This window comes from Rhipicephalus microplus, chromosome X (genome assembly GCF_043290135.1).
Source record: "Rhipicephalus microplus isolate Deutch F79 chromosome X, USDA_Rmic, whole genome shotgun sequence".
In the NCBI taxonomy this organism is placed as follows: Eukaryota; Metazoa; Arthropoda; class Arachnida; order Ixodida; family Ixodidae; genus Rhipicephalus; species Rhipicephalus microplus.
In genome coordinates this window covers 65,194,188-65,220,547 of record NC_134710.1, presented here as the reverse complement: position 1 = coordinate 65,220,547, position 26,360 = coordinate 65,194,188, and the positions used below count along the sequence as shown (strand labels likewise).

Sequence of the window (26,360 nt, the reverse complement as noted above, 5' to 3'; positions counted from 1 at the left end):
TTCATTAGGACGAAAGCAGCGAAGACCACCCGAAAGTGCGTGGGAACACGTCTCCAGTGTGGTTTACGCGCACTAGTAGCTACGGAGAACGAAGACCAGAATTGCGTTAGGGCGAAAGGTGGGAAAGTTAGCCGAAGAAATGCGTGAGAAAAGGTCAACGTCACTTGGTCAACATCGTTCGAACGGCTTTGTCAGCTTCTGAATGCACAAGCACGCGCATCTAGTGAGGTGCACCTAGTTACCTCGTGCAGGTGCGTGTAGACATTTTAACGAGTTTTGCTACAATACAGACAATATTGCAGAGAGCGAGATAATATTGCGAAGAGGGAGCATCTTAAGCGAAGCAGAACAGGAACTTTAATGCGCAGAAGCATGCAGTAACTGTACAGGAACATGAAAAGCAAGATTAGATTACAGTCTTATTAAGGGCCTGTGGACCGCAAATGCATCGTCCGTTGTCCTAAGAAGCAACACCGCATAACTGTCACTAACCTGCAAGGCATTCATTCAACGAATTCTTGAGCACAGTCGTCATCTTCTATGATGGCTTTTCAGCATAATTTTGACCGACGCTGCAAATACGCGCGCTCGTTGCGTGGTTTCTAGTTCAGACACCCGGTTACAACCACCACCGGAGGAAAATCGCGTAGCTAACAATGCGGCACAAAGAATGGATGCTGTCGAACACCTGCAGTACACCACGGTTAGGTGCGAGGCCCATGAAAACGCGCACACCGCCGCTGGACCGCCTGAATGGTGCCGCACCGCACTACATCAATAACAAAACGCCGCCATTGTGCCCAGTGAATATGGCCGCGCGTGACGTAATTACCGCCACATTTTTCGTAACATCTTTGTAATTTCAATATTATTCTGTTACACCGTCAAACTTTTCAGAAAGATGGGCAATGAAATTGGTCTCTCCGGGCTGATTATGTTCAATCTTTTTTGCCTCCTAAAATAGACACCAAGCCCCCGCAGTGGTCTAGTGGCCTTACCCGGCTGCTGACCCTCAGGTCGCGGGAACGAATCTCGGCTGCGGCGGCTGCATTTTCGATGGAGGCGAAAATCGGGCAAAGTGTGACTGTTATAATGGGGTTTGAGTGTAGTGCTAGAAGTATACTTCTGTAACAAATTTTCAGATACAATGAACTTATTTTCTTGTCAGTTACAACTTTGTTATAATGAGGTTCGAGTGCAAGTTGCATGCAGAGTCTTTAGGGGCAGAGCAATGCCAGCATTGGTTCCAGCCCCCAGCCAACAACTCTAGCAAATGCACCTCGAGATTGAAGTCCAAGGTTTTTATCAGTACCAGGTATGAGCCAAAAGCAGTGTATCAGCATAGTAGTGTATGCATAAAAAAAATTTCATTGCCATAGGTCACAGGTTAAAGAAACTTTGATTTCAAGTAGAATCTTCCCAAAGACACAAGAATCTAGTCTACCACAATTACCTGGACAGTCATCACAAATAAAACAGTAAACATATGCAACGGGAAAAATTTGTATGATAACCTAGAAGGTTGAGTGATTATATTTGAGTCCCAAGCTGACAATGTGCAGAAAAAAAATAGAACTAACTTTAAAAGCAGTATTTTTTTAAACGATAATACTAGGTGGCATTTTATGTTAGCTAAAGTGTTAGTCAATTAAGAAAATTTTTGTCAACTTTCGTACCATGAATGGGCATGTTTTCCACTAATGAAAATATGTCAGGAGGAAAGGGGATTACGAAAAAGTAATTGATATTTTTTTTTCAGCAGCCATGCCAATCTGAACTTTGTAAATATAAACATATGCAATCTCATTTCCTGAGCATTTTACCTCACAGAGCAACACCAACTGAACACGGCAGTGGTAGTTTGCAAAGACCCCGCACAAAAAAAAAAAAAAAAAAAAAAAAAAAACACACATCACTACTGAAGGTCCTGCAGTGTACTTATTTGGTGGCCTATTGGACACATATAAGGCCAATTTTTTTTGATGTACCAAGGCTATAGTAATCACTTCGAAGTTTACAAAAGCTAGAGCTAACTCATAAGGCAAAGCAAGCTGGCCCAATGCAGTATGTACATCTGGGTGCAGATATCTTATCACCCAAAAACACCAGCTCGAAAACTGCAATAAAAGTGTTTAATAATAAATCAAAATATATATAAGACATAACAAAGCTAGAGAAAATGTAGCAATAAAGAATGACAAGTCCATTACAACAGGCAAGACTATGTAACACCTTTGCCAAACCACGCATAAACAGTCACGCCATTGTGATTACACCCAAGGGATTTCGTACCTGCAATTAAAAATGTCTTGGTATTCTTTTAATACTACACCCATACAAAAACACAAAAAAGTTTGCTGGAAGCTCAGTACAGAAGCTTAGTCATTTTGCAGCAGTTGGTTTTTGCTCTCCTGCTCATGTTACATGTATCCTGGCAGCATGAAAAAAAGGATTCAAACTAACCTAGCATGCCACCAACAAAAGAAACTTGCAGTAGGCATCTCAAACAAAACTGACATACAAGTTTCAATACAAATTTACTCCCTACTAGCCCTGAGAATGAAACCTGCTGCTAGAAAATTATCACTAAACTGCTCTTGAATCACACCTAGTTGTGATACCACACGAAAAATACAGACAATAAAACCAGAGTTTCAGACAGCAGATGCATAGATTCCTGGAAAAACACGAATGCCTCTGCATATGCAGCTCTGGTGCAAAGTATCAGAAGAGTACATTAGCCTGTCCCCTCAAAAGTGGTTCAACAAGGCAGTTCCACATGATTTTGCCAAAAGTAGCACTCTGTAGCGGCAGTAGTCACAAACGATACGATCAAGGAGTAATAAAGCCATCAAATACACTTCATAAATGTGAACTATGCCATCACAAAACTAGGGGAACAACAGTTCCAGCAGCTCCACAAGAAAACACAAAAAACAAAGTTGGCACAAGTGAGGTCCGTCAAAAGCCACCCCAAAGCATTATCACAGGAAAAGGATATCGGAGAAAATAGACCAATACAACCCTTTTTAAGTATCTGCATCAACAACCTACCCCTTAAATATATATATATATATATATTATATATTTTATATACATACATGTATATAAAAGCAACTCTCCATATTCGCCAAGTCGAAGGGGACTCATTTGGGGGAAAAAGAATAAACAAATATACTTGGTGTACGCTTTTAAAGTATTAAAAATGTCTAAAAAATGTTCCAATTATGACTAAAAATCAAAAAGCTTAGAAAGTAACTGAACCAAGAGTGCCCAAGCCTACAAAAATGAAACACAGCATTTCATTATTTCATTCATACATGCAAAAATAGTGTAGTAAGTGGGTGCACAAGTCAGGACGGCCTCAAATCACAATACGAGTGAATGGAACCAGCGAGTAAGAAATTTTTTTCAGAAGGGTAAAAGCATGCATTTCGAATTCATCAGTTTGAATGCTTGCTTGATACCTATCTTATTGGCAATGACTTTATGAGAGTATCAATAAAAAAACAACAACCTGACTTTATTCATTAAAAGAGGGGGTTATTACACAGTGTAAGGTCTTGTGGATTGTCAATTGAAATGCTACTCCTGAAAGTGCATTGAGATGCATTGTTTTCAGCACAGTAAGGTACACATGCATACACCTTAAAATGCAAGACAAAGTATGCTGCTGTATGTCATTAAGTACTGAGAGACACACCTTCATAAGCTTGTTTCACTCTACTTAGCTGCAAGAAACCTCTTGACACGCTCAATCAAGCCTGTGCTTTTTTTGTGTTTTGAGCACATCTTGTCAAAATCTGGCTCATTATATATTACACATTAAAAGAGCTAAAGCACTTGCCCAAGTGTCCCCAGCAACTTCTTTCCACACTTGACTAAAAAAACTATTATTCCTAAGTAAAAACTAAATTGGTAATAGATTAAAAACAAGTGTAACATTTGAAACGTGTGCCTAGCTCGATGGGGTGCTACTAAGAGTGCTACAATTCCAATCTACCACTACAAATAAACTCCTCTTTGTTACTCTTAGGTCAGGCACCTTACTTGCACCTAGTTAACGAAACATCCTTATTACATACTTGTGATAGGACCTATCTAGAACTTTTATTTAATGGTATGCTCAATACTAGCAACACGTAAACGACAACAGGATTCAAACCAATCTTAAATTTCAGACCTTCTGCAACCTGCAGTGTACTTCTTAAGCATTCCTGTGTTGTATAAAGAAGAGGCTTTCTCGAATACTGGCATCATGAAGTAGACTTGCAAGAGGCCCTAATTGCTACAATGCTTATCATAAGCTTGTGGACAAAACAGGCTCTAGGAATTTGAAGTGTGCCCAACAACAGAAATCTGCCCTCATAGAGACAATGCAAAGGCAGTAGACACGCACGTTAAAGAACCCCAGGTGGTCTAAATTTCCGGAGCCCTCCACTACGGCGTCTCTCATAATCAAATCGTGGTTTTGGGACGTTAAACCCCACAAATCAATCACTTGTGTACTTGCATTCCTGAAGTATTGATATCTTTAGCACAAAACATAGGCAGTGTACTTAGAATGAAACTGACTAAAGTGGACAGTTAATGCCAAATGAACAAACACAGCAAAGCAAGAAATACAACCAAACAAGATTGCATCATATGCAACTGTCCGTCGGAACGATGACGAGTACAATCTGCTACATGATTCTTAGAAACATCCACTGCCAGCTGCCTATTTATAAATGTAGTATGTATGCTTTCAAAGAGGTACAGCTGGAGGTAAGAACATGCTTGACTGGCATTCAGCAAATACAACACTTAGAGTAAAAATGACAAGATTGTGCTATGCCAAAAAAGGAAGACCTGCGTTTCATTCAGGCAGGTAAAGGTACGTCATGACAAAAGTATAAAAGACACGTTTGCTGAAGAGACATGCAACAGATTTGCCCAACAAGGCTGCAGAGCAAAACAACAGTTACGTTAAGTACACGATGTAAAACCTATTCACCTACCTGCAATACAATGTTACTTGCTGCTTGGTACCAGACTGTATCAAGCACCCAGTTTAAGCTAAGAGCACCTCCTACTGGATGAACAGAAAAGCAATGCCACAAAGACAAAAAGTGCACAAGTTGCTGGCACAAAGGCAATGAAAGGTCACATCCACAGCACACAAAACATAAGTGGGGGCTGTGCATTGCCTCATCAATGGCGCCAACAACTATTCAGGCCCGCTTCCCACTTCTAAAGCTAGTGCCATTCTTTTCCTGTTAGTATCTAGTAGACGTGGTAACTTCTGGGATTATTGTAGCATATTTCTTAAATGACATGCACACACGCATATTTAGGCTGTGGCGGCACACCAGCTCCGAAACATCCAGAACAGTTAATTATCACAAAAGCCACCAGCAAAAGGCTATCAACTTGAAGTGCTGAGTGGAAGATTAGAGCAAGATGAGAGATTGTTCCAATAACACGGCTGATGTCATGACATGCTTCTGGCACACACACACAGAAACACGATCCATGGTCCCTTGGGGACAAAAGCTTGTACAAGCCACAAAACCGACCCTCTCAAACGAAGTACACCTGCATTCTGGAGGACATTCTGTTCTCTGAAGCTCACGCAAGAAAGGCACAGCACCAGACAATCATTAGGTAGTAAATGTCTGGGTCAAACCACACTGTGCTGTTAAAAAACCAAATTTTTCACCTTCATTAAAAAAATTTTTCCATCCTCAATAATTTCTGCCAGAAGTGTAACATTTACACTGATTGAAAAGGTGAGCTTGGCTGGAGTACTGTTGTCAGCAAGTCCTCACACATCCAAGGTGGGTCCCTTTGAATTCACAGGCCTCAGCAGCCCCACTTCAGGCCGGCAGCTTGGGCTTTTCACCAATACCACCAGCAAGCTCATAAACCTTCATGCCGACTTCATAGGCAAGCTTGTTGGCTGCGTCCTGAAATACAGGAGAAACCACATAAACCTAAAGATAAGCTTACATGGAAAGACCAGCAATTGAAACAGTAGAAGGTCAACAGCAAAGTAATTTAACTGATTTTTAATAAACAATTCAAAAACTCGTTTAGGAATCCCATTACCTGCAGTTGTCAACAAGTAGCACACTTAAACTCAGTTCCATTTACCCATGCTGCATCCATGTTTATGTCTATTCTGCTGCCCACCGTGGTAGCTAAGCAGTAGCACTGCTAAGCTCGAGGATGTGGCTTCCGTTGCTGGCTACAGCAGCCGCATTTTGGTGAAGCAAAGCAAGGTGGGGGGTGGGAGAACTGTGCACTTAGATCTACATGCGCATCAACCCCTTGAAGGATAATAGGACGAATATGTCCCGTTTTTTCCTCTTCAGTAAAACCTTCCTCTGCTGCTGTGCATAGCCATCAGCTCTATGATCTTCAGTAGCGCCACGAGTCGTAAAACACTTAGAAAAACACAAGAATATATATTTCACACATTTACGATAAGTGGTATCCTTGTGTGTATATGATGAGTTTAAATTTGTTTTGTTCAGTAGAAACTTTTTGAAACTGCCATTCCATAGCGTGCGTGCTTCCTTCCTTCTATCTTGAGCGCTCATTATTTCCACATTTGGTAGCGAGTGCGCGTCTGAAAGTAGGAGTGCTGGGAGCGCCGCTAGGAAGGAAGCGACGAGGTCATTAGGGAGGAGGAGGAAACGCGGAATGATCGAACGAAGGACGAAAGGAAGAAAAAGAAAATGAAAAATTACCGCGGCACGCCGCGTGGACTCACCGAGTCGGGGAGGACGGCGGTTGCATGGGCTACGGATAAGCTATTTTGCTAGCATGGTTCCGGCAGCGCGTGGCTCAACGTGGCACGTGTGATCCCGTCCTTATCTACTGCGCTTGACAGTTTCCTGTCAGAGAAAAGCCTCGTCGTTATCGTGCTTGCTATAGATATTGCGTTTCCTACCTTGTCCATAGATTTAAAACTCTTTACGGCGTTATGACGCCAGCTTTCGCCTTTGCTGCCAGTGCACGGTCTTGCGTAAGCTTGGTGATCTCCTGACTGCGAACCATGACACACGCTGTTCTAAGTTCAGTGCTTGAATGACGTCTTTTCGACACCGAATCTACGTCTTAGACAAACATCCTGCGACAACGTATTGAACGACAGGCTAGGTTAATTGGGGTTGGTTGTGTTTCAGTAGCGGTCCCATACAATCTAAGTCGTGGTTTGATGTAGAAACAATTAAACTCTTTGCGGTGGCTGCACTTGACGGGAAGGGAACATATCGTTAATGAAAATGAGGGTGGCACGTGTAGTGCTCGAATAGTCGTTCGCGATCGAATTGTGAAGTCTTGAAATCAGAAGCTGAATCAGAAGTTGAAATCGGAATTGTGACATCATGAAATCAAACAGGTGACGTCTTTTACAGCATAAAATCTAAGACGTGATTCGATATTCTGTGTAATGTGCACAATCTAGGCGGTCGGAGAAGCAATGGGCGAATTTCCACGATAGTAATTTCTCTTTAAACCCCCAACCCCCCTCCCTTTTTTGTGTTCATTTTGTTGGCAACGCGTGTGTTTTGGCCGTTAATTTTTTTTAACAATGGGAAATTTAAAAGGTTGTAAGCACTTATATCGCATGATTCAATTTTTGTATATGCAAGGCTGCTTGTTCATCCCATTTTGAGCAATTGGGGCCCTTAAAAAAAGGTGTTGGTTATAGTGCGGTACTGCTTATACTGCGGATATTCGCGACTCCCGCAACTTACATTATAAGCATTCTATGCTGTACATCAGACAATAACCGAGTCGATGTGAACTTGAACAAAAAATGAAGCAATTTCTTGCTCAGTCTAACCACATAATAGGCATGCATAAATGTCTGTGTCAAGCTTGATGGACATTATTACGTCCCAAGAAACCATTTATGATAGGGGAGGCCCCGAAATTCCCTTTCGGAAACTCCCTTTTGTCCTTTTTTTGCCACGACGGTAGCAGTAGCAATGAGACCAAAATGTGTGCCTAAGACATTGTTCCTGAATCTGAGGGCAAAAAAAAAAGAACAATAACATCGATGCTTTAGGAGTTAAGGGAGCAAGAGAACAGAAATATAAAAGACCTAAGAGAGAAGCTAACACCTCAGACGCTGATGAAGTTCATGAATCCACTTAGAGGAGTCAGCAAATTCGATAATATTACAGCGATGTGGCTTGCCTTGTTTCATAGCCGCATTTTTATATTCAGTCGAACCCCCCTTTCCAAGAGTGCCTGATGTAAAATACCAATGGGTATAGAAGACACCACTGGGCCTACATTTGAATAAGAAGTGATAAGAAAACGCTTCGTGGTACCTTGGCTATAAAAGTCACCTCATATAGAAGACAAAAGTTCCGCCCCAGTGCATGCCTCTTATATAGGGGTTAAAATGCATGGGTGAAAATTTACGCATAACTGAAGTGTTCATTCTTATTTACAATGACACAAGGAACAGAAAGGAGCTAAGGTTTATATATGCAACGAGGTCAAACAAAACCAATGGCACAGCACAACAGTTGCAGGCACAGATTGTGCACCGCAGATGGAAACAAGTTGTACAAGAAAAAAAAATATATATATATATATTGTGTTTTTCACGCACCCCTCTGAGCCACTTGCTCTTGCTTCAAGCCTTTTCATGCGAGAAATTTGGCAAAAGGATTACAGCTTCGTGCTCTCATGGGAGACAATGGGACAAGTGCTGTCTCACCTTTTCAAAGACACGCCATGGGTCGATGGGACACAAACGTTCCAAATTTTTTTCTCATAAACTAATAGACATATTTTGGGAAAATTGCTTCAAACAATTTCTAAGCACGTTATTTAGATATTCTGCAGGCATGTTTTCTGCGATGTGAAAAATACAAGGGAACCTAGAAAGCATTATGAGGCTGTGTGGTCTAAATTAGAAGTCAACCACTGTGGCTCACAATTATATTGTTCTCAGGCACATGTTACCCCAGACATTATTACAATTACTACACCTAAGAAGTGCTTAATACCTAACTCACATTTCTGTAAATGGTTGACTACCTAAGTGACCCGTGAACACTGAGCTGCTGCTACTCCACACACGCAGAAGACAAATCACATTTTGCGTTATGAATTTATGCGACTGAAACCTAGAGAATAAGTAGGGCATGCAGCCACAACCAATAGTGAAACAAAGGAGAACACACCTTTGCTCATTTCCCCACTATTTTATACACTACCATTAAACAACTACAAAAGCAAGAATCTCAAAAGAATCACCTGAGCTGTTTTCTACATCATAAGTTAGTCTGTGGAGCCATTTTTTTTTATGCGTATATACCAACTAGCCCAAGCATCGCACCAACTTCATGTGAGTATATACCTTTTGATTTCAAGACAGCAGCAGATTGCCAGTCTTTGGTTGTAAGTGCCTGCAACATACAATTCCGCTCATCCTTATTCTTAGGTTATTCCCTTTTCTTAGTAGTCCTTCAATATTTCTTTTCTTATTAGTAATTGACCTAAGCGCACATATTCTTGTACAGATTCTCAGTGTTGGTTTCCAATTGTGAACTCTTTATCCGAGCTATTGGGCCTTATCTCTGCCTTTGTGCTCAGTCATACTTTGTACTTTCTTGCCATCGTTGCTAAAGCACTGTGCCATCTGCGAATGTTAGATTACCGAGATATTCTCTGTTAATTTTTATTTCTCTTTCAAACGAGTACAGCTGTTTAAGTACTTTAAGCAAGCAACAAACAACATTGATGAGATCGCACCTTTCTGTCTAGCCCCATTTTTATTTATCGTAATGTCAGTGCTCTTTTCGTAACAAAGTAAGGTAGCTGTAGAGTGAGTAAATGTGCCTACGGTATTCATATACAGGGTGTTTCAAGAAATGTGTTCAATATACTTCAAAAATCACAGAATGGAGGTATCTGCATGCTACTTGTGGCGTTGTCTTTCCGGTGGCAGAAAGCATCTTCAGATGCGTACAAACATTAATTACAGCAGCAATTAAAGAAATCATACAATTAACTTTCTAACAAGTGGTGATAGCCGGTCCAGTCCGATGGGCGAATTCAAGCCCTTCCTACGAATAGTAAATAGCCATTTTGAAATTAAAAAAAAGCGGCCACTGGCAATAACTGCAGAGTGATGCAATGAGCCTAATTTAGCTGGCGAAACAGAAACCGACGCACCAAACAGCGCATCTGCCATTCACTTCGACAACACACTCAGTGACGACACTGTTTTCCTCGGCGTTATCAACCGTCGATTTTGACACTTTGTTTTGAAGCCGCTTATCAACGCTTCCTTATTCTTCCTTCCCCAAAGTTGAGTGCTTCTTTTATCATGCTTCATAAATATATTGTGTGTCATGGGAAGTAAGTTGACAGACCTATAAAATTCCTCAAGTCTTTTTTTCCAGCTAGTTGGAACTTTTGTGCATTGAAATACTGAGTGCAAAGTGTCCCAAGGTTTCCCACATAAAGTACCCTCTATGCTTAATTAAATCGGCTGTTATTCGATCATCTCTGGCTGCTTTTCTATGGGGCATATTTTGTATGGCATTTCCAACCTCATCTGTAACTAGATATGAAACATTTGGGCTGCTTGGTTTTGTCTCCACTCAATGATAGTTGACTTTTCTGCTAACTGTACAGTTCAGAAAACAATTCCTCTGCCCCCCCCCCCCCCCCCCCCCCCTGGTTATGTCATTGAAATTGTTGATAATACAGCCCTGCCTATCCTTTAGAGCATGCACTTTGATACTTCGTAGAGAAACAGACTTTCCTTTCAGCATTTTTGATGCAAGTGCCTTTTGTTATTATAGACTCTATCTTTTTGACCACGCAGTTCCTTATATCACAAGACAATCTTTTTGTTAGTCAGCTTTGTTAGCTCTGTGAGTTCTATCTTGTGTAAGTTGGTTTCATGCAGTGTGATTCCCTGAAACCTTTCAGAGTTAGCTTAGGAGAGTTCTTTGGGGAGTGCTTGAAGTTTGCTTTGGAGAGTTCTTGGGAGAGTTTGCTCCAACTTTGATTGCTGCTTCAGCGATCAGGCTAGTTACTATTTCGTTGATTCCTTATGTGCCAATATTTTCCCCATGTTTTCAAGCATCATATTTGTTCTAAATCGCAATCCTAAATTCTTTTTGTTTTATTTTATTTCAACTATGTCTAGGTTGACCTGTTTCTTAGTGGTCAGTTTTTTTTTTTTTTTTTTTTTCAGATGAAGGGCAACAGCTCTACCAATTACCTTTCCAGTGAGATGAAAATTTTTCAACCCCCCCCCCCAGAAAAACAATTAAAATAAAAGCAAAAACACTAAGCGATGCACTAGTGAGCTCGCTGTGATGTCACAAATTCTGAGTACTCAGTTTTTATTAACAATAATAGACTGCATACCCTACATTTCTATTGCATCAACATTAGCATATACTCATTTATAAAGATGAAATATTATAAATAAACCAACCACTGAACTTGGGAAGTTTTAATGTGTTTTAGAGAACCGAAATAACCCTCTATGCCCTTGAACATTTTTCTGTAAACAAGGAGATTGATGCACCAACACTGGACATTGAACAAAAATCACTGTATAATTCAATCCAGTTTAGCATTTTCTCTTGTACAGAAACAAGCAAAAATATTTGCTTATATAAACTTTAATACAAGTACCTGAATGTGTCACAGCGAAGCGATCCCTAAGCACGAGTCAGTTAAAAAAAAGCCAGTTACTGAAGTGACAGAAGTGTCACCGAAGTGACCCCTAAGCCAGTTAAAAGAAAAGACAACTCACCTGAGTGCTAGCCTCAGCATAAACACGGATAATATCCTCAGTTCCAGATGGCCTGGAGAAAGATTTCAGGCACTTAAAGATTTCCGAGCAAATGCCAAGGCAGAATGGATTTTGATACACAATATTTTTAACATATGCGATGACTCAATTACCCTTTCTGACCCAAACTTTCTTTTTGGCATGACAAGTGAGCCCTTTCGATAGATAATACAGAAATATACTCAAAACTGCGAGATGCAACATTTAAAACTAGGGGTATGTGAAAATTCATAAATTAAAATATGAGATTAAAATAGGTTCACATTGTAAGGGGAAATAAGTATCACCTCGATTTCAAGCTGTTCCCACATTAAAGACACCTTTGTCAGCGCATAATATATGCAACACACTTGTCTGTCTGCAAAAACAAGCCTGGTAAAGGGACGCCTAAACGAAATGAATCTTTTAAATAGTAAAAGAGAAACTTGAAAAGTCTAACGCTGTAGAACAAAGGAATACACACACACAAAAAAAGGGGAGGACGGTGTTTAGTACATAACATATCTCACCTGACAAAAGCCCTTCCATTTTGGTAGCTCTGAACTAATTGGTCTATTGCAGGTTGTAAGTCACTTGGAGAGAGGCACCGGCGCTCTGCATTGGTAGTTGTAATTACGTTCCGATTCGATACCTGTATAAAAATGACATCGGTCTTTTAGTACAAAGATAGATATCGCATGAAGCAAAGTATAGGCACAGTAACTTACATGGATTTTCAGTTGCCTGTTTGGAAGTTCCGCGTAAAAGGAGTTCCACTCAGGAGCACAAATGCCTTTGGCATGAAGCACTGTCTCCACTAGTAGCATGTCTGAGATGGCATCACCTACAGTCTGCATAAATAATTTCACTTACTTGAGTCCATGGTAAAAAAATTGATATATTCAGTTTAAATAATGTGAAGCAAGGTGTGGGAGAGGGCAAGCTGTTACCAGCAGAACTTCCAGCCAAACGGCTACAGAACTCACCAGCTAACTGCTATCGTTGGTGCATGATGTTTCCAAACGTGCTGCGGAAAGTGAAGGTTAGTGCACGTCCTCGTCGTTCCACTTGTCCGCTGTCTACTTTTACTTTTTGGACTTCACTGACGAGAAATTGTGTTTGCACAGTGCTGTACCTCACAATTGCGAGCTAGTGATTAGCGGGGCCATGACACTGTTACCAACCAACTGCGGTTCTAAGCGAAAAATACAAGTACAGGGTCGTGTGTACCCATGTGTGTGTGTGTGTGTGTGTGCGTGTGCGCGTGCGTGTGTGTATATATATATATATGAGATCTATCAGACAATAATGCCAAGGAAAGTATAGGGAAAGCTATTAGATCGAATTGTAATGTCAATGTGAGGAAAGAAAAGTGGGTGAAAAGATAACTTGCCGTGGGCAGGAACCGAACCTGCGACCTTCAAATAATGCGTTGGATGCTCTACCACTGAGCTACCACAGCAGCTGTCCCCCCATCCACTTTATTGGGCATCTATGTGAACTTTTTTACAAACATGGGAGTGTCAGTCAGCGCCACCAGTAGCCATGGTATCGAGTGTGGCACACTCTTTATGAGCCTGTTTGGTGTCGCATATTGGGTATCTATGTGAATGTTTTTTAAAAACGTGGGAGTGTCAATCAGCGCCACCAGTATCCATGATGTCGAGTGTGGCCCACTCTTTATGAGCCTGTTTGGTGTCACGTAATGGGCATCTATGTGAATTTTTTTTTAAACGTGGGAGTGTCAGTCAGCGCCACCAGTAGCCATGGTGTCCAGTGTGGCACTCTCTTTATGAGCCTGTTTGGTGTCACATATTGGGCATCTATGTGAATTTTTTTATAAACGTGGGAGTGTCAATCAGCGCCACCAGTAGCTATGGTGTCGAGTGTGGCACACTCTTTATGAGCCTGTTTGGGGTCACGTATTGGACATATATGTGAATTTTTTTTTAAACGTGGGAGTGTCAGATAGCGCCACCAGTAGCCATGACGGGCGAGTGTGGCACACTCATTATGAGGCTGTTTGGCATCGCGTAGCACGTGAACTTATTACGAGCTGGCAGCTGACCAATAGTCCCTCGTATACAACCTAACAGCACCAAGTCTGCAAGTACGAGACCATCGTTAATGAATAAGGGAAAGAAGTATATATTAGGGGCTCATTTTTTCCGTGTATGACACAATGTTAGCGAGATCTAACAGACAATAATGCCTAGGAAAGTATAGAGAAAGTTGTTAGAACGAATTGTAATGTAAATGTGAAGAAAGAAAAGTGGGTGAAAAGATAACTTGCCATTGGCAGGAACCGAACCTGCAACCTTCAATAACGCGTTCGATGCTGTACCACTGAGCTACCACGGCTGTTATCCACCCAGTCAATTAATTGGGAGTATATTTGAATTAAAGTAGAAACGTCAGTCAGTGCCAGCCGTAGCCATGGCGTCGAGTGTGGTACACTGTTTATGAAGCTGTTTGGCATTACGCAACACGTGAACTCATTACGAGTGGGAAGCTGACCAATAGTCCCTCGTATATAACCTAAATGCACCAAGTGTGCCAGTACGAGACCCTCGTTAATGAATAGGGAAAGAAGTGTATACTTAAGAGATAGTTTTTTTCTTGTTTGACACAATATTATTGAGATCTAACAGACAATGATGCCAAGGAAAGTATAGAGGAAGTTGTTAGACCGAATTGTAATGTAAATGTGAAGATGAGAAATAGACTGCAATATAATATTTCATTGCAAAATGAACCCCAGAAATCGCCGGCTATAGACCTTGTACACTGCCAGTGACCGCCATTTTGCCATGGCATGTGTGACATCATGTGCTTCATGGAATGGAGCAGTTATCTTCAGTCCAAGTTTCAGCGGCTGCATGTCGTTAAATTTTTTAAGCTGAACTGAAGAATGCTGTAATAGCTCCATTGTACACTACATTGACCACGAAACAAAATCGTTGTTCAATTGGTACAGACGCTTGCAAAGCAAGCAGCTTGTTACGTCCCGGCTCATGAGAGCACCATTATTGTCAGGCAGACTCTCAGGCCGCTCATGTGTTTATAAAAATGCTCATTATAAAGTAAGTTCTCAACCAAGTGGACTGAAATTTTGCCAGGTCTGTAAACACCCAAGAAATAACTCCTTTAACAAAGATTATGAGCGAAAGTTGGGTATCATGGGCTAATGATCCCTTCAAGACTCTGCACATGTGGCGCACAGAACTTTCAATGAAAACTTCAATTTGCAACTACTGCTTGAAATACCGTAAAAACTGGAATATAGGTAAAAAAAAAAAAAACTGTGATGAAAAGTCGACTTTCCTTTTGTATACTGGTCATTGGCCGAAAAAAATGTGGAAGTCTTGGAACAATGGGCAGCTGAAGTCAAAAGCCTCCATTGCCATCGTGAACATCAGGAGCAGCGCCGTTGCGCAAGGCTAGGCAAGGCCTACAGTACAGTGTATGAGCAACGCCATTTTACTTCGGTTATCTTTGTCAGTCTGCTGGTTTTCTTTTTTTTCTACCTCAGAAATGAGTGGTAGTCAACGACAGTTTACGATAGGCTTTAAGCAAAAAGTTATCGAGTATGCCAAAGCGCACGGCAACCTGGCGGCACACCAGGAATTCAGTGCATCGGAGAAAAGTGTCCGACACTGGAAGAACCAAAAGCAGCGCATGACATCCTACAGCAACCATAAAAAACCTCATTTCGTGGATAGACTCCAGTGCACCCCTAACTAGAAACGCTACTCGCCGAATTCATCCGGAAGCTGCGTGAAGCTATCTGTGACAGTGGAGTGCATCTACGTGAATCGAAATAGCGTGCGACTTTGGGCTCTCGAAGGCGCAATTCAAGGGCTCGCCATGTGGGCGCGCCAATTTATGAAGCAGAAGGGCTTTGTGCTGAGGGGGCATACTTCTGTGTGCCCAAAACGGCCCAAATATTTCGATAAGAAACTGTACGAGTATCAGTGCTTCGTCGACAGCATTGCTACATGATGGGACACATGGGCCATGCTGATAAAAATCCGATCTGGTTCGATATGAATTTGAACCACACTCTGACCACTAAAGGATCAAAGCAAGTGAAGCTCTTGACAACATGCAACGAGCATTCGCGATTTACAAAGATGCTTGGATGCACAGCACATCGATGGAAAGAAGCCGCCCCCTTATATCATTTTTAAGAGAAAAGGGCTACCAAAAAAAGCCTTTCCCTGGGAGTTATCATGAGAGGGAATGAAAAAAGTTTCATGAATAAATCCCTCATGCTTGAGTGAATTCGGCTCATATGAAATCAGCGACCCAGTGCACTTTTTCAGTGACAGAGCATGTTGGTGCTCGACTCATTTCGAGGCCACCTTATGGCCAATATAAAGGGAACTCTGTACGATGGCGAGACGAATCTTGTCGCGATCCCTGGGGGACTAACATAAATCCTCCAGCCACTGAACGTAGCACTCAATAAACCCTTCAAAGATCGCGTGCGTGAGCTTTACAATGAGTGGATGCTGGGCGACAATCCCAAGACCTTCACTGGCCGCCTACGACGTCCACCACTCGCAACCGTTCGTGGCTGGGTGTTGTCAGCTTGGAAATCCCTTCCGGAAGAGATGGTGTGCAAGTCTTTCTGCAAATGCTCCCTCAGCAACGCATTAGATCGAACAGAGGACGATGCACTTTGAGGCGTAACTAGTGAAAAACAGACATCGTCGGACTCAAGCTCGAACGAGTCTGAGTGACGGCACTTTGTGGCCTTCTGACATTCAACTACATAAGATTAGTGTCAAAATAAAAAGAAACATCATCACATTGCAGCTAGTTTTGTCAAGTATTTATCAAGGTAAGGGTGCGCCACGGTATTCAGTGGTTTTTAAAAATTCCTTTTTCGGAAATTCAAAGTTGGGGAGTAGACCTATATTCTGGTTTTTACGGCATTCTTGCATTTGCTGCCTGTCATGATTGCAAGTCACTTTTTAACAAAATGAGCCCAGAATTTGGCTAGCACTAAATAGGCATATTTTTCATCCACCAAATGAACATTCAAAGTCCTCTTGTGCTTCCTATAAATCCTCCATATCAGAACTTGCATGCATATCTATGACATTTGCTAGATGCAATTTGGTAAACTTGAAAAAAAAAAAAAAAAACTGCAGCATCATAGACAAAGTGGCACCAGTTGCCCCAGATTAAAAATATTGCTTTTCAGTTAAAGATAAGAAAAAGATATTACTCAACAGGCAAAAGAGAGCAAGTGTATGGTAGGAAATATTTTTTGAGGGGGAGAGGTCCAATTCTTCTATTTATGGGTGTTCCTGTGGTTACGTACACACATGAACACACACACAGATGCATGAAATGTAAAAGTTGGGAGGGGGAGAAGGGTTGAATTCCCCAAACCACATATCCAATGGCTACACCACAGGTAAAGGCACAATAAAAAAAAAAAACTTACTTGGTTTATGAGGTCTATTGTGTACAAAAGTTTCTTGGCAGCTTGTTGCCTCTCTGCATATTGGCTGAAGTTAAGAAGAAAAAGTTAGGGAAAGCAAATCTTACTACAAAAATACAATAACAATGCTAGGAGTGCAGCATACTTGCTATCATTAGCCAAGTCTTGGATGGCCTGTTGTGCCTTCTCACTAAAGAGGACCTGTTTTTACAGAAGAGCACAGCACAATGGGGTCAACAGCATCCCAACAAAAATAACAGGAAGAACGTGCACTTAAAAAACAGCACAAAAAAAACACACGCATATTTCCTTACAGTGCCATGCCCATTGGCTTCAAAGTAGATTCCGATATCTGCCTTCTGGGCCTCTCGGTGCAAATGCTTTATTCCAGTGGGCACACATTTCACGGGTACCTTCTGCAAAAGAGATTAAGAGCTGTCTGAGCAAAAAGGAACGTACACTGAAACCTCATTATAACGAAGGTGCATCTTAAACGAAAGTAATCGCCATATTCATAATCGGACCTTAACTCTTCGCAATAAGGCTACTTACGAAAGGACGAGAAAAGTATAAAGCCTTAACCGCATGCACGCAATTTCCTAGCGACAGCGACAAACTTGCTCCGTTGCGAGACGCGACGGCTGCAACCGCATGTCGGCGACAGAGTGTGATTGTTGCTTCAATGAAAACTATCCCCTGCGTATACCCACAAATTGCGTATAGAAGTTTAAAAGTTGGTCGATGACAGCATGCCAAATCTATTATTGTCTTGTGTGACATAAGGAAGCCACAAAAGCATTTCGCGGCCTTCTTTTCTTACATTCTTTGGTTTAAAGGGGCACTAAAGTCAACTATTAAGTTGAAGTTGGTTGAAATGGCGGTCTAGAAATCTCGTAGTGTTATACTTTGTGCCAAAGAAGGGCCTATTTTGAAATTAAATCATGTTTTAGTGCTCCGCATTCGAATAGCGCACTTCAAACTACCCGCCTCAAGAAGCGGACCGACCAGACCGACTCACGTCCCTGTTGCCATGAACAATGTTGCCCAGCTTTACTGCGGTAGAAGCAGCAGACTGAAAGCAGCGGGAGCCACAGCAGCAACAACGTCCATTGATCAATTTCCCACCACTGGTTTAGAGATTGCACACGCTTTTCTTTCAGCTGGGCCCCACTAGATGGCACCACCTGTCCCATGTAACCACACGAAAGTTGAATTTTTGAACCACTCACCCCATTCCCCATAGTAACGTCTGGCAGTTCTTTTTTCCATGAATCAAACAGAAACGAACAAGCAGCATTTTATTGCGTCTCTTGATGCACAAAAGGTTTTTTTATTTAGTGCAGTTAGATCGCTTACTAGTGATTATTTGTAGGCGGTCCGTCTGATGTCATCGGGATCATTGTGAAAATGTCCTACTGTGGCGCTTGCGTTCTTGTGCATTTACCTTGATTTCTCGGTGAGTAGGGCACTGTTGTTGATAATATTGCCGTTTTGGATGTTGTCATTCATTGACCTTTCACTCTGACATAAATTGTTTAGTGTCCATTTAATTACGACAGGCTGCCCAGATGCGCATGCTACAGCGGCTATGACTTACTTCGCATGACGATTTCGCATTGTAGCAAGCGACTTAATTGTCACAACCTACCATCGAGCCATCAAAACAAACCTACAATGACGACATTTATAACAAAATACAGCCGCCCTCTCACTCTCCGCATGAGATGAGAAAGTAAAAAAGGTAGCCGATACAGTGCATTCCTTGAAGTACACGCGGGTAACAAGCATCAAGAGTAAATGCAACTGAAGCAAGGACCAAGGATGCAGCCATATTGCCAGAAATCACCACGCTCGCTTCTGGACGACAAGCTATCTTTTCTAGTTTTCCAGAAACGCGTGACGTGACAAATGGGCCTCCGCAACAGCAAATCTTGTCACTCATCACTGTCAAGAAAATCGCGTGCATGCGGTTAGGGCTTAAGTATAATAAAAGTACGAAGAGAGTTTCAGAAACCTTCCTTATCTTGTCAGAAGAGCGCCTTATGAAAGGCATCCTTAACTCATCAAGCATAGGCCCTGGGTGCGAGGGCAGGTAAATTTCTGCTAGAAAATCATTATTTCGAGCAGGAATAAATTAGCTTTACTACAAAAAACCATCAACAGCATACACAAAAACAGCCAAACGCAAACAGCAGAAATGTTTGTTTAGTCACTGGCAGTTTTCGGTGAAATACACGTTTTTTGTCTGGCCACTTTTCTGCGACTCCTATCGTCAGAGGGGTCGTCAAATCACTTTTCTTATTTCGACGTTTTCTATGTTTTTGCTCTGTTTGGTGGTGTTATTGTGCTCCCTTCAGCATTTGCGATTTTCTTTCACTTTTTCTAAATTTCAAGAAGGTTTATGTAACACTTTTTTTTCGAAGATGCATTTCTTGTCGAACAGTGCACTCAAGTGAACATCATAGATGAAGTGAATACGTCCCAATAGATTTTGTCAACAACTACCGAGACGGATGCCGCTTCAAGCGAATGAAAAAGATGGAAGCAACTCGCGATAGAATTCAACAGCCGACAAAATGTGCATCTGCGTACGCCCGACCAAACAACTAAAAAGTGTTTGCACCACTTCAGGAAGTTTTACAGGTATTGGAAAAAGTGTTTTTGCAACAATAGCAGATATTCGATGGACTGTGTACTAATGACACAGTCGAATACAAGACATTGACAAGGTCATCATTCCCAAGTTGAAACGTGCCAACTCTATTAAAGCGCAATGCGATGAGCAGCTACACGAGACGCGGCACAACAAAACCACGAACGTGAATATTTTCCAGCAGAAATAGCTTGCGAGCAGATTCTTCATTGCACTTTTTGTGAAGCGGGGGCGGCAAAAAAATTCCAGCTTGTCGTGGGTATTCACCAGGTTCCGTCTATCCTTGAGGACTCACCACAGCGGTGACGTGTATGAGTATGCTGTGCCATTCAATATTACTTCTTTGCGGTCCAGATAATGAACGGAATATGCAAAGTTGTCATCGCCTGCCACGTTGTTTAAGGAAGGCTTAAGGTAAGTCATAAGGTACCGTAACGAAGGCTTACATAAGTACGAGAAATGTTCCGCGATAAGTACAAGGTAGGATCTTGAAATGTGTTAAGGGCGGACATAAGGCTAAGGTTGACCTAAGTCGTAAGGATAAGTTAGTTAGGTTTGTGAATGTGGCGGTAAGTTCTTTATATCCAAAAATTTGTTATGAAAGTATACTCCTAGCCCTATGTCTATTACACGAGTACTCATCTACTTTGTTATAACCGATATTTCTTTATATCCAGGTTCTTTATATCGAGGCTTGAGTCTATAACAATTTGCAGATTTGTGCTCAGTATTACTCTAACTGCATTACTTAGTAAATGGCATGCAGGGTTCATACAGGTTTCCAAAGCAAAATTCAAGGATATTGAAAAACTTTCCAGGACCTAGCATTTTTCAAGGATTAAAGGCAGCACACAAAGTTTGAAATTTTTATACATACTCTAAAATTTCTAAAAACGACTAATTTTACTGTAGTTACAATAAATAAATGTATGTTACAATTATAACACAAATATCAAGTCTGCACTATAGCTCACTGTAGTTTCACTAGCTTCACCTCTTGTGCAAGAACCAACACTGAATAGTGGTGGGCGTCTCCTGCTTCGTTCCTTCACAGTTTGACACAGTGGAACTTTTCTGAGGTTTTACAAAACAGAACCATATGCACTTACGTCGAATTATTTGTTGTTGAAATGAGGAGTTTGTCAGGTCAATGCCAATCTACCATGTTAAGGAGGTCACAAGGTCGATTGGTTGTGCAATGCTTAGGAAATAGAAGGGTTTTCAAGGAGGGGCAAAAAAAAATTCAGGACTTTTAAATGCCTTGAAAATACATTTTTCAAATTCAAAGGTTATCAAGGATTTGAAAGTCCTATATGAACCCTGGGCAAGTGAAACCAAGTGAAACATAATCAAGAAATTAAAAATCAAAACAATTCTTATGAAAAATAGCTTGGGAACACGATTTCACAAGAGTCACTTTCCAAAAGTTAGGGTGACAACAAGTTAGAAGCAATCCCGATTTCGCATTAGAACACATTTTCCTAGATAGTGCAGGCTTTCCAAAGGGTGATAACTAGAGACCGGATTATAGACAAATGCCTATTTTGTTCCTTGCATTCCTATCGTGCCATTTTGATATATGAGCATGAATTAGAGGTTAGGAAGGGCTTTCATGGTGTTTTTATAGTGCCTATAAATGTCTATTTTGGGTGTTCATGCCTAAATGCCTATAAGTGCCTATACATGACTATTTTCCAAATGAGCGCCTATATGAGCGCAGTTCAAGCCCAAATTTTGTTTTAGAGCGTGGTGTGAGACCATTATTCACGTAAAAAACGCTACATTGATATTTCCAAACACAATGAAGGCAAAGCTGACATGCTGTGAGCGATTGGAGGAGGAGCATGAGGAGTGCAAAAGACGCTATTTCTGCAGCCCTAAGTGGAAGCACGTCTCAGCATCTGCAGGGGAAGGAGGAAAAAAAAATTGAAGTTGGGGTAAGAAAATAAAAGTGACGTCTAAGGCCGAGGACACGGCGACTGCCTTCCACAGACAGCTATCCAGTGCCCTGAAGGAACTGAGGAAACGCCCTGAAAACCTGGGTGATGCGGTGGGAAAGGAACAGCAGGTTTTTCTGGGCAGCCGCGGGAAGCTGGAAAACGAATGAAAAACCATGGAGGGCCACTCAAAGAATGCTCTTGTTGATTCAGTGGTGGCGAAGGTTGCCAAATTGTAATACTTTATACAGCGAAGCCTGAGAAAGGCGCCGGCATGTTTACAATCAACGGTGTATTTAGCATGTATACATTAACCGTATGCTTGAATACACTTGTTCTGTATGAGATCCCTTGTCATATCACTAAGTGACAATCATGCAAAAATACAAAATAGGGCTTTAAGATTTGTTTTAAGCCATTACTCAAAAATGACAGCTGTAACAACATGAAAAATGAACTAGAATAGGAATTACTATCATCACGTCGAATTCAACTGCAGTTAAAGCTCCTACGTGAAGCATTTCATGGTAAAACTCGCATTTGAAAATTAATATACATAAACAGTCCTCTTCGCACAATGGTATAGTTAAGATTTTAGAATGTCGTATCAAAGATAATTTTTCTATTCATTCGTTTTTTGTTAATTTCATGACAAAATGAAATGGCTTATAAAAAAAAGTGTGTTGCGTCAATGAAGGTGTGTTTTCTTCAACATTGTAACCCTTCTGCTGCAGCGCCTTCGGGTAAAAATTGTGATGTGCACGCGGCTTTTGTTTTGTTTGTAATTTACTTTTTAAGCGTCCCTCTCAAGGCTCTAAGTGACATAAGAAGTTGTAGTTAGACACCAGAAGTTCTTGCGTACCCAATGAAAAGCGTTCTACCACAGTGATTTTTCAAATTGATTCGCTACGAGTCACCAAAGCATGATGCGAAGAAGCAAGCTAGCTTGAATCTCTTGCCTCTCCCTGCCAAGTAGCCATTGCAAGCCTCATTCCTTCCCTGTTCTCTTCGGTATTGGGCTGGAGGATCACATGATGCATAAGCACTAAGAATGATATGCATAAGCAAGGTCACGCGCGCATGATGTGCCCCGGCCTACTTGTACACCTACGCCATCAATGTTGTGCCGTTTCGGCGTTCTCTGTTGTGTATTATTAGTTTCTGTGGGATGGATCAATCAGTGCGTGCGCTTTAGGAGAAGCTGGCAAGGATCATGTATTGTGACCACGATACACCATGTCACTCCGATGTAACTGTGGTCAGAGACCACGCACCAACAAAGCTAAACTTGTCAGGGTTGGCGAAGGCACAATGCAGGAACGATGAGAAGAACGCAAGCGAAATGGGCAATAGCAGTAGTAGTAGTAGTCGTCGTAGTAGTAGTAGTATACAGCAGTGGTAGCAGTGGTAGCATGTGTGGTTTTACATAAAGAAAGCCACAATATGAATATGAGGGATGCTGCAGTGGAGGTCACCGCAAATATTGACCACCTGGAGTTTTTTAACGTGCACTGACATCACGCAGTACACGGGCAGCTACTTTTTAGCTTCCATCTAGATGTGACTGCCGCAGCCACAATCGAACCCGCGGCATTCAGGTCAGCAGCGGAGCAACCTATAGCGACTGGCCGACCGAGGCGGATGCTAAATTAGGGCCGATTAGTGAATAACATCTCGAGACTATTCAAAACAAAAATAAAAAGCTGAGATACCGTTTGTGTGTTTTATCATTTTTCTCACCTTTCATTCATTATACTGATTTTGAAAGGGCAGTGCAAATACACAGGGAAAAGAAAGACAAAGAGCGCTGTCTTTCTTTTCCCTTTGTCTTTACTCTTCCCTTCCAAATAATATGATGCAGCTAGCCCAAACCAAAGTACTCCTCATTCATGTTACACAACAGAACACAGAAATTGCACATGTCAAGTAGAGTAATGCCACGTTCAACGCTCTTAATGAGGTACCATTTAAAATGCAGAATATCGGCAAGAGACAGAACATCTTTTGTCTGTTCTTCTAGATATATATTGTATTTAACGAAATCCTGATGAAGAGCGTATACGATATGCGACGTCAGTCCACCAATGTCAACGTAAAGGAGCTACTTAAAAACAGGACCATTCCTTGATGTACGTCCCTCCCTAGATCTTGGGGCGCACGTCCGCGAGAAAGGCAAGTGGCATTCATTAGAAATGGAGCATTTGTCCGTGACTTGTAATTTTGCAAGTCTTAACAGGAATGATCCGGAGTGCCCAGTGCAACATTACGTTTGTGAGCTTGAAAGGCCTAAACATAGTGAGGGGCCATTTAAGGTGTTCACCGATAGGAGAGAAATTGCTCCTACGCGACTAGACCTAGCATCCCTCTCTTCTGGAGTATCAGTGGTCTGGTTATTTGCTCCTGCGCTGCCCTTCCCAGCCACAACGAAACGAAAGAGACCCAGGAGAGTTAATTGAATGATGGACACTCTACACACAATACTAGACAACAAAATGAAGGACCACATACTGCAAATCGCACGGGAAATGCATGCCTATGTTCAATCGTTGGTACATTTTTGCAATCTTAAACAATACCATTTTTTTGCTTCTTTCCGTAATACAAGTCACCGACGACGTTATTTTGGAATATTTCAATTTTCGTATGAATTTATTGTGCCTATAATTATGGTTTCGAGGGCCTAAAACGGTGTCTTACCTGCCTTCTTTGGTGCCTAAAACACAGCTTTTTAGTGCCTAAAAATCCAGCCTCTTGTGATAATTAAGTAGCAATCAAAGTTCCAACATACATTACACAGTGACATTACCCAATTTAAAAAAAAAAATGAAAATTCTTCTAGGCAGCGTTTAAGAGGTAGAAAGGTACAAGAAAATTACGATACTACACAAAGATAAAATAGTAAAAAAAATGACAGCAGTACTTTGATAATGCAGCTGTCTCGAAGTATTGCTTGGTCTCACTAATATCTTAGTAATATTGTACCTAGAATAAAAGACAAAAACTTCAATTCTTTAGTTTCACCTTCAAAAGTAGGACGTAAAAACATGCTTGATTGCCTTTTCAATCGTTAGCCTGGCTTTACTTCAAGGTGGACAGCTCAGCCGTGCTACAATGAAAGAAACGGTTGTGCACATAGCATTGACCGTTTCAAACTATCCAAACTATCCTAGAATGCCTTTTCCAAGTAAGTACTGTTCCATAGTGCCAACTATGTCAAAACCCTTTCTTTTGTGACCTGGTGTACTAGTACCCCCTTCCTACCTGTAAGGCAACACGCATACCTGTGCTCCTGCACCCCATGTTGATGCTGTCGCACATAATGATAACTGTGCATGAGTTCATTGTAATGAGTGGGCCTTTAAACCATGTGTTAAGTAGACTCCTTGCACTACATGGCATTCATATAGCATTTTTTTTCCTAAACAGCCTAAAGCACCGGCATGGCTCTGTGGTAGAACACCTGCTTGCCATGCAAAAGCCCTGGGTTTGACTCCCACTTTGAACTGAATTTTAAATATTATTCATTGGCATCTATGATTCTCGCTGTCGGACAACAATGATTTTTTCGGCACTGATGTCTGAATTTTTCAGAAATAAGCTCTTTGGCACTCTCTTGATAATACAAAGTCAGCGGTGGGGTTAGTTGAGCTACACAACCACTTTCTTTTTTCTGAAAGCCAACCAAAAAAACCCTTTCCATTAATATGAAAACAATTCTCAATTTAAGCACTTTTTGTAGGCCTATAAACCTTTCAAAGAGACAAGATATAAATTTTCAAAAGGTCTGCATGTGTGCTGGCCACACCTACATACACTAAAAAATAAAGGGTAGGGTGGGGGCTCTCTCTACTTTTCTGCCACATAACAATAATCATTAAATGGCATCTCCTTTCTTGAGAGCTGTTCACTCACTATTTTCCTTTTAAGAATGTCGCGTCATGCTGGTGATGTGCACACATTTCATGACCTGGCAGAACAAGACACACAGTGATAATGCAAGCAAAAGTACACAACATAGGTCACAATTACTGTTGCATTACAAGAAGTCCAAAAGATGCCTCAAGTATTAGCATTTCTGCCGCAAAAGGGACACAATCACTGGACTTCTTTTGCAGTTCTCCCAGTAACAGCCAGCAGAAGGTGCATTCACATTGTACAACATTAAAGTACTGACTAAGCTTGCCCATAGAGCAATACACAGCTCAGTAGAAACAAACTGTGAGGTCATGTAGACAGAGGCAGCCTTATCTGTGGGAATATTCGATTCTAATGAGTCGAATGTGCTGTCCATGAAATGAATTCATGATTTGCCATGCGGGTTTAATTTCACTAGTACATCAAAGGGGCCCTACAACACTTTCCCCAGTAATCGTTGAATGGCCTCATTAAAATAGCATATTGCCTCATGACTCGACCGCTACCAAAATTTTCAGAATATGTCAAATATGTGCAGAGTTACAAAGATTTATAGCACGCTTCAAGCACTTTCTTTTTTTTTTTATATCAAGG

At 41.4% G+C, this 26,360-nt stretch overlaps 1 protein-coding gene across 2 annotated transcripts in view; it reads right to left on the bottom strand.

Annotated features, from left to right (window-relative positions):
* Positions 1-5,374: 5,374 nt before the first annotated feature.
* nst (phosphoglucomutase 3-like protein nst) overlaps positions 5,375-26,360 on the bottom strand; it is a 46,624-nt gene continuing 25,638 nt past the window's right edge. For both annotated transcript variants that reach the window (XM_037426931.2, XM_075877016.1), the window contains 7 exons: positions 17,576-17,677; positions 17,407-17,462; positions 17,265-17,328; positions 12,535-12,657; positions 12,337-12,458; positions 11,789-11,840; positions 5,375-5,948 (listed from right to left, as the gene is read on the bottom strand). In XM_037426931.2, coding sequence (XP_037282828.2) covers positions 5,859-5,948; positions 11,789-11,840; positions 12,337-12,458; positions 12,535-12,657; positions 17,265-17,328; positions 17,407-17,462; positions 17,576-17,677 — 609 coding nt within the window. In that variant the 3' untranslated portion in view covers positions 5,375-5,858. The remainder of the gene's footprint in view (positions 5,949-11,788; positions 11,841-12,336; positions 12,459-12,534; positions 12,658-17,264; positions 17,329-17,406; positions 17,463-17,575; positions 17,678-26,360) is intronic.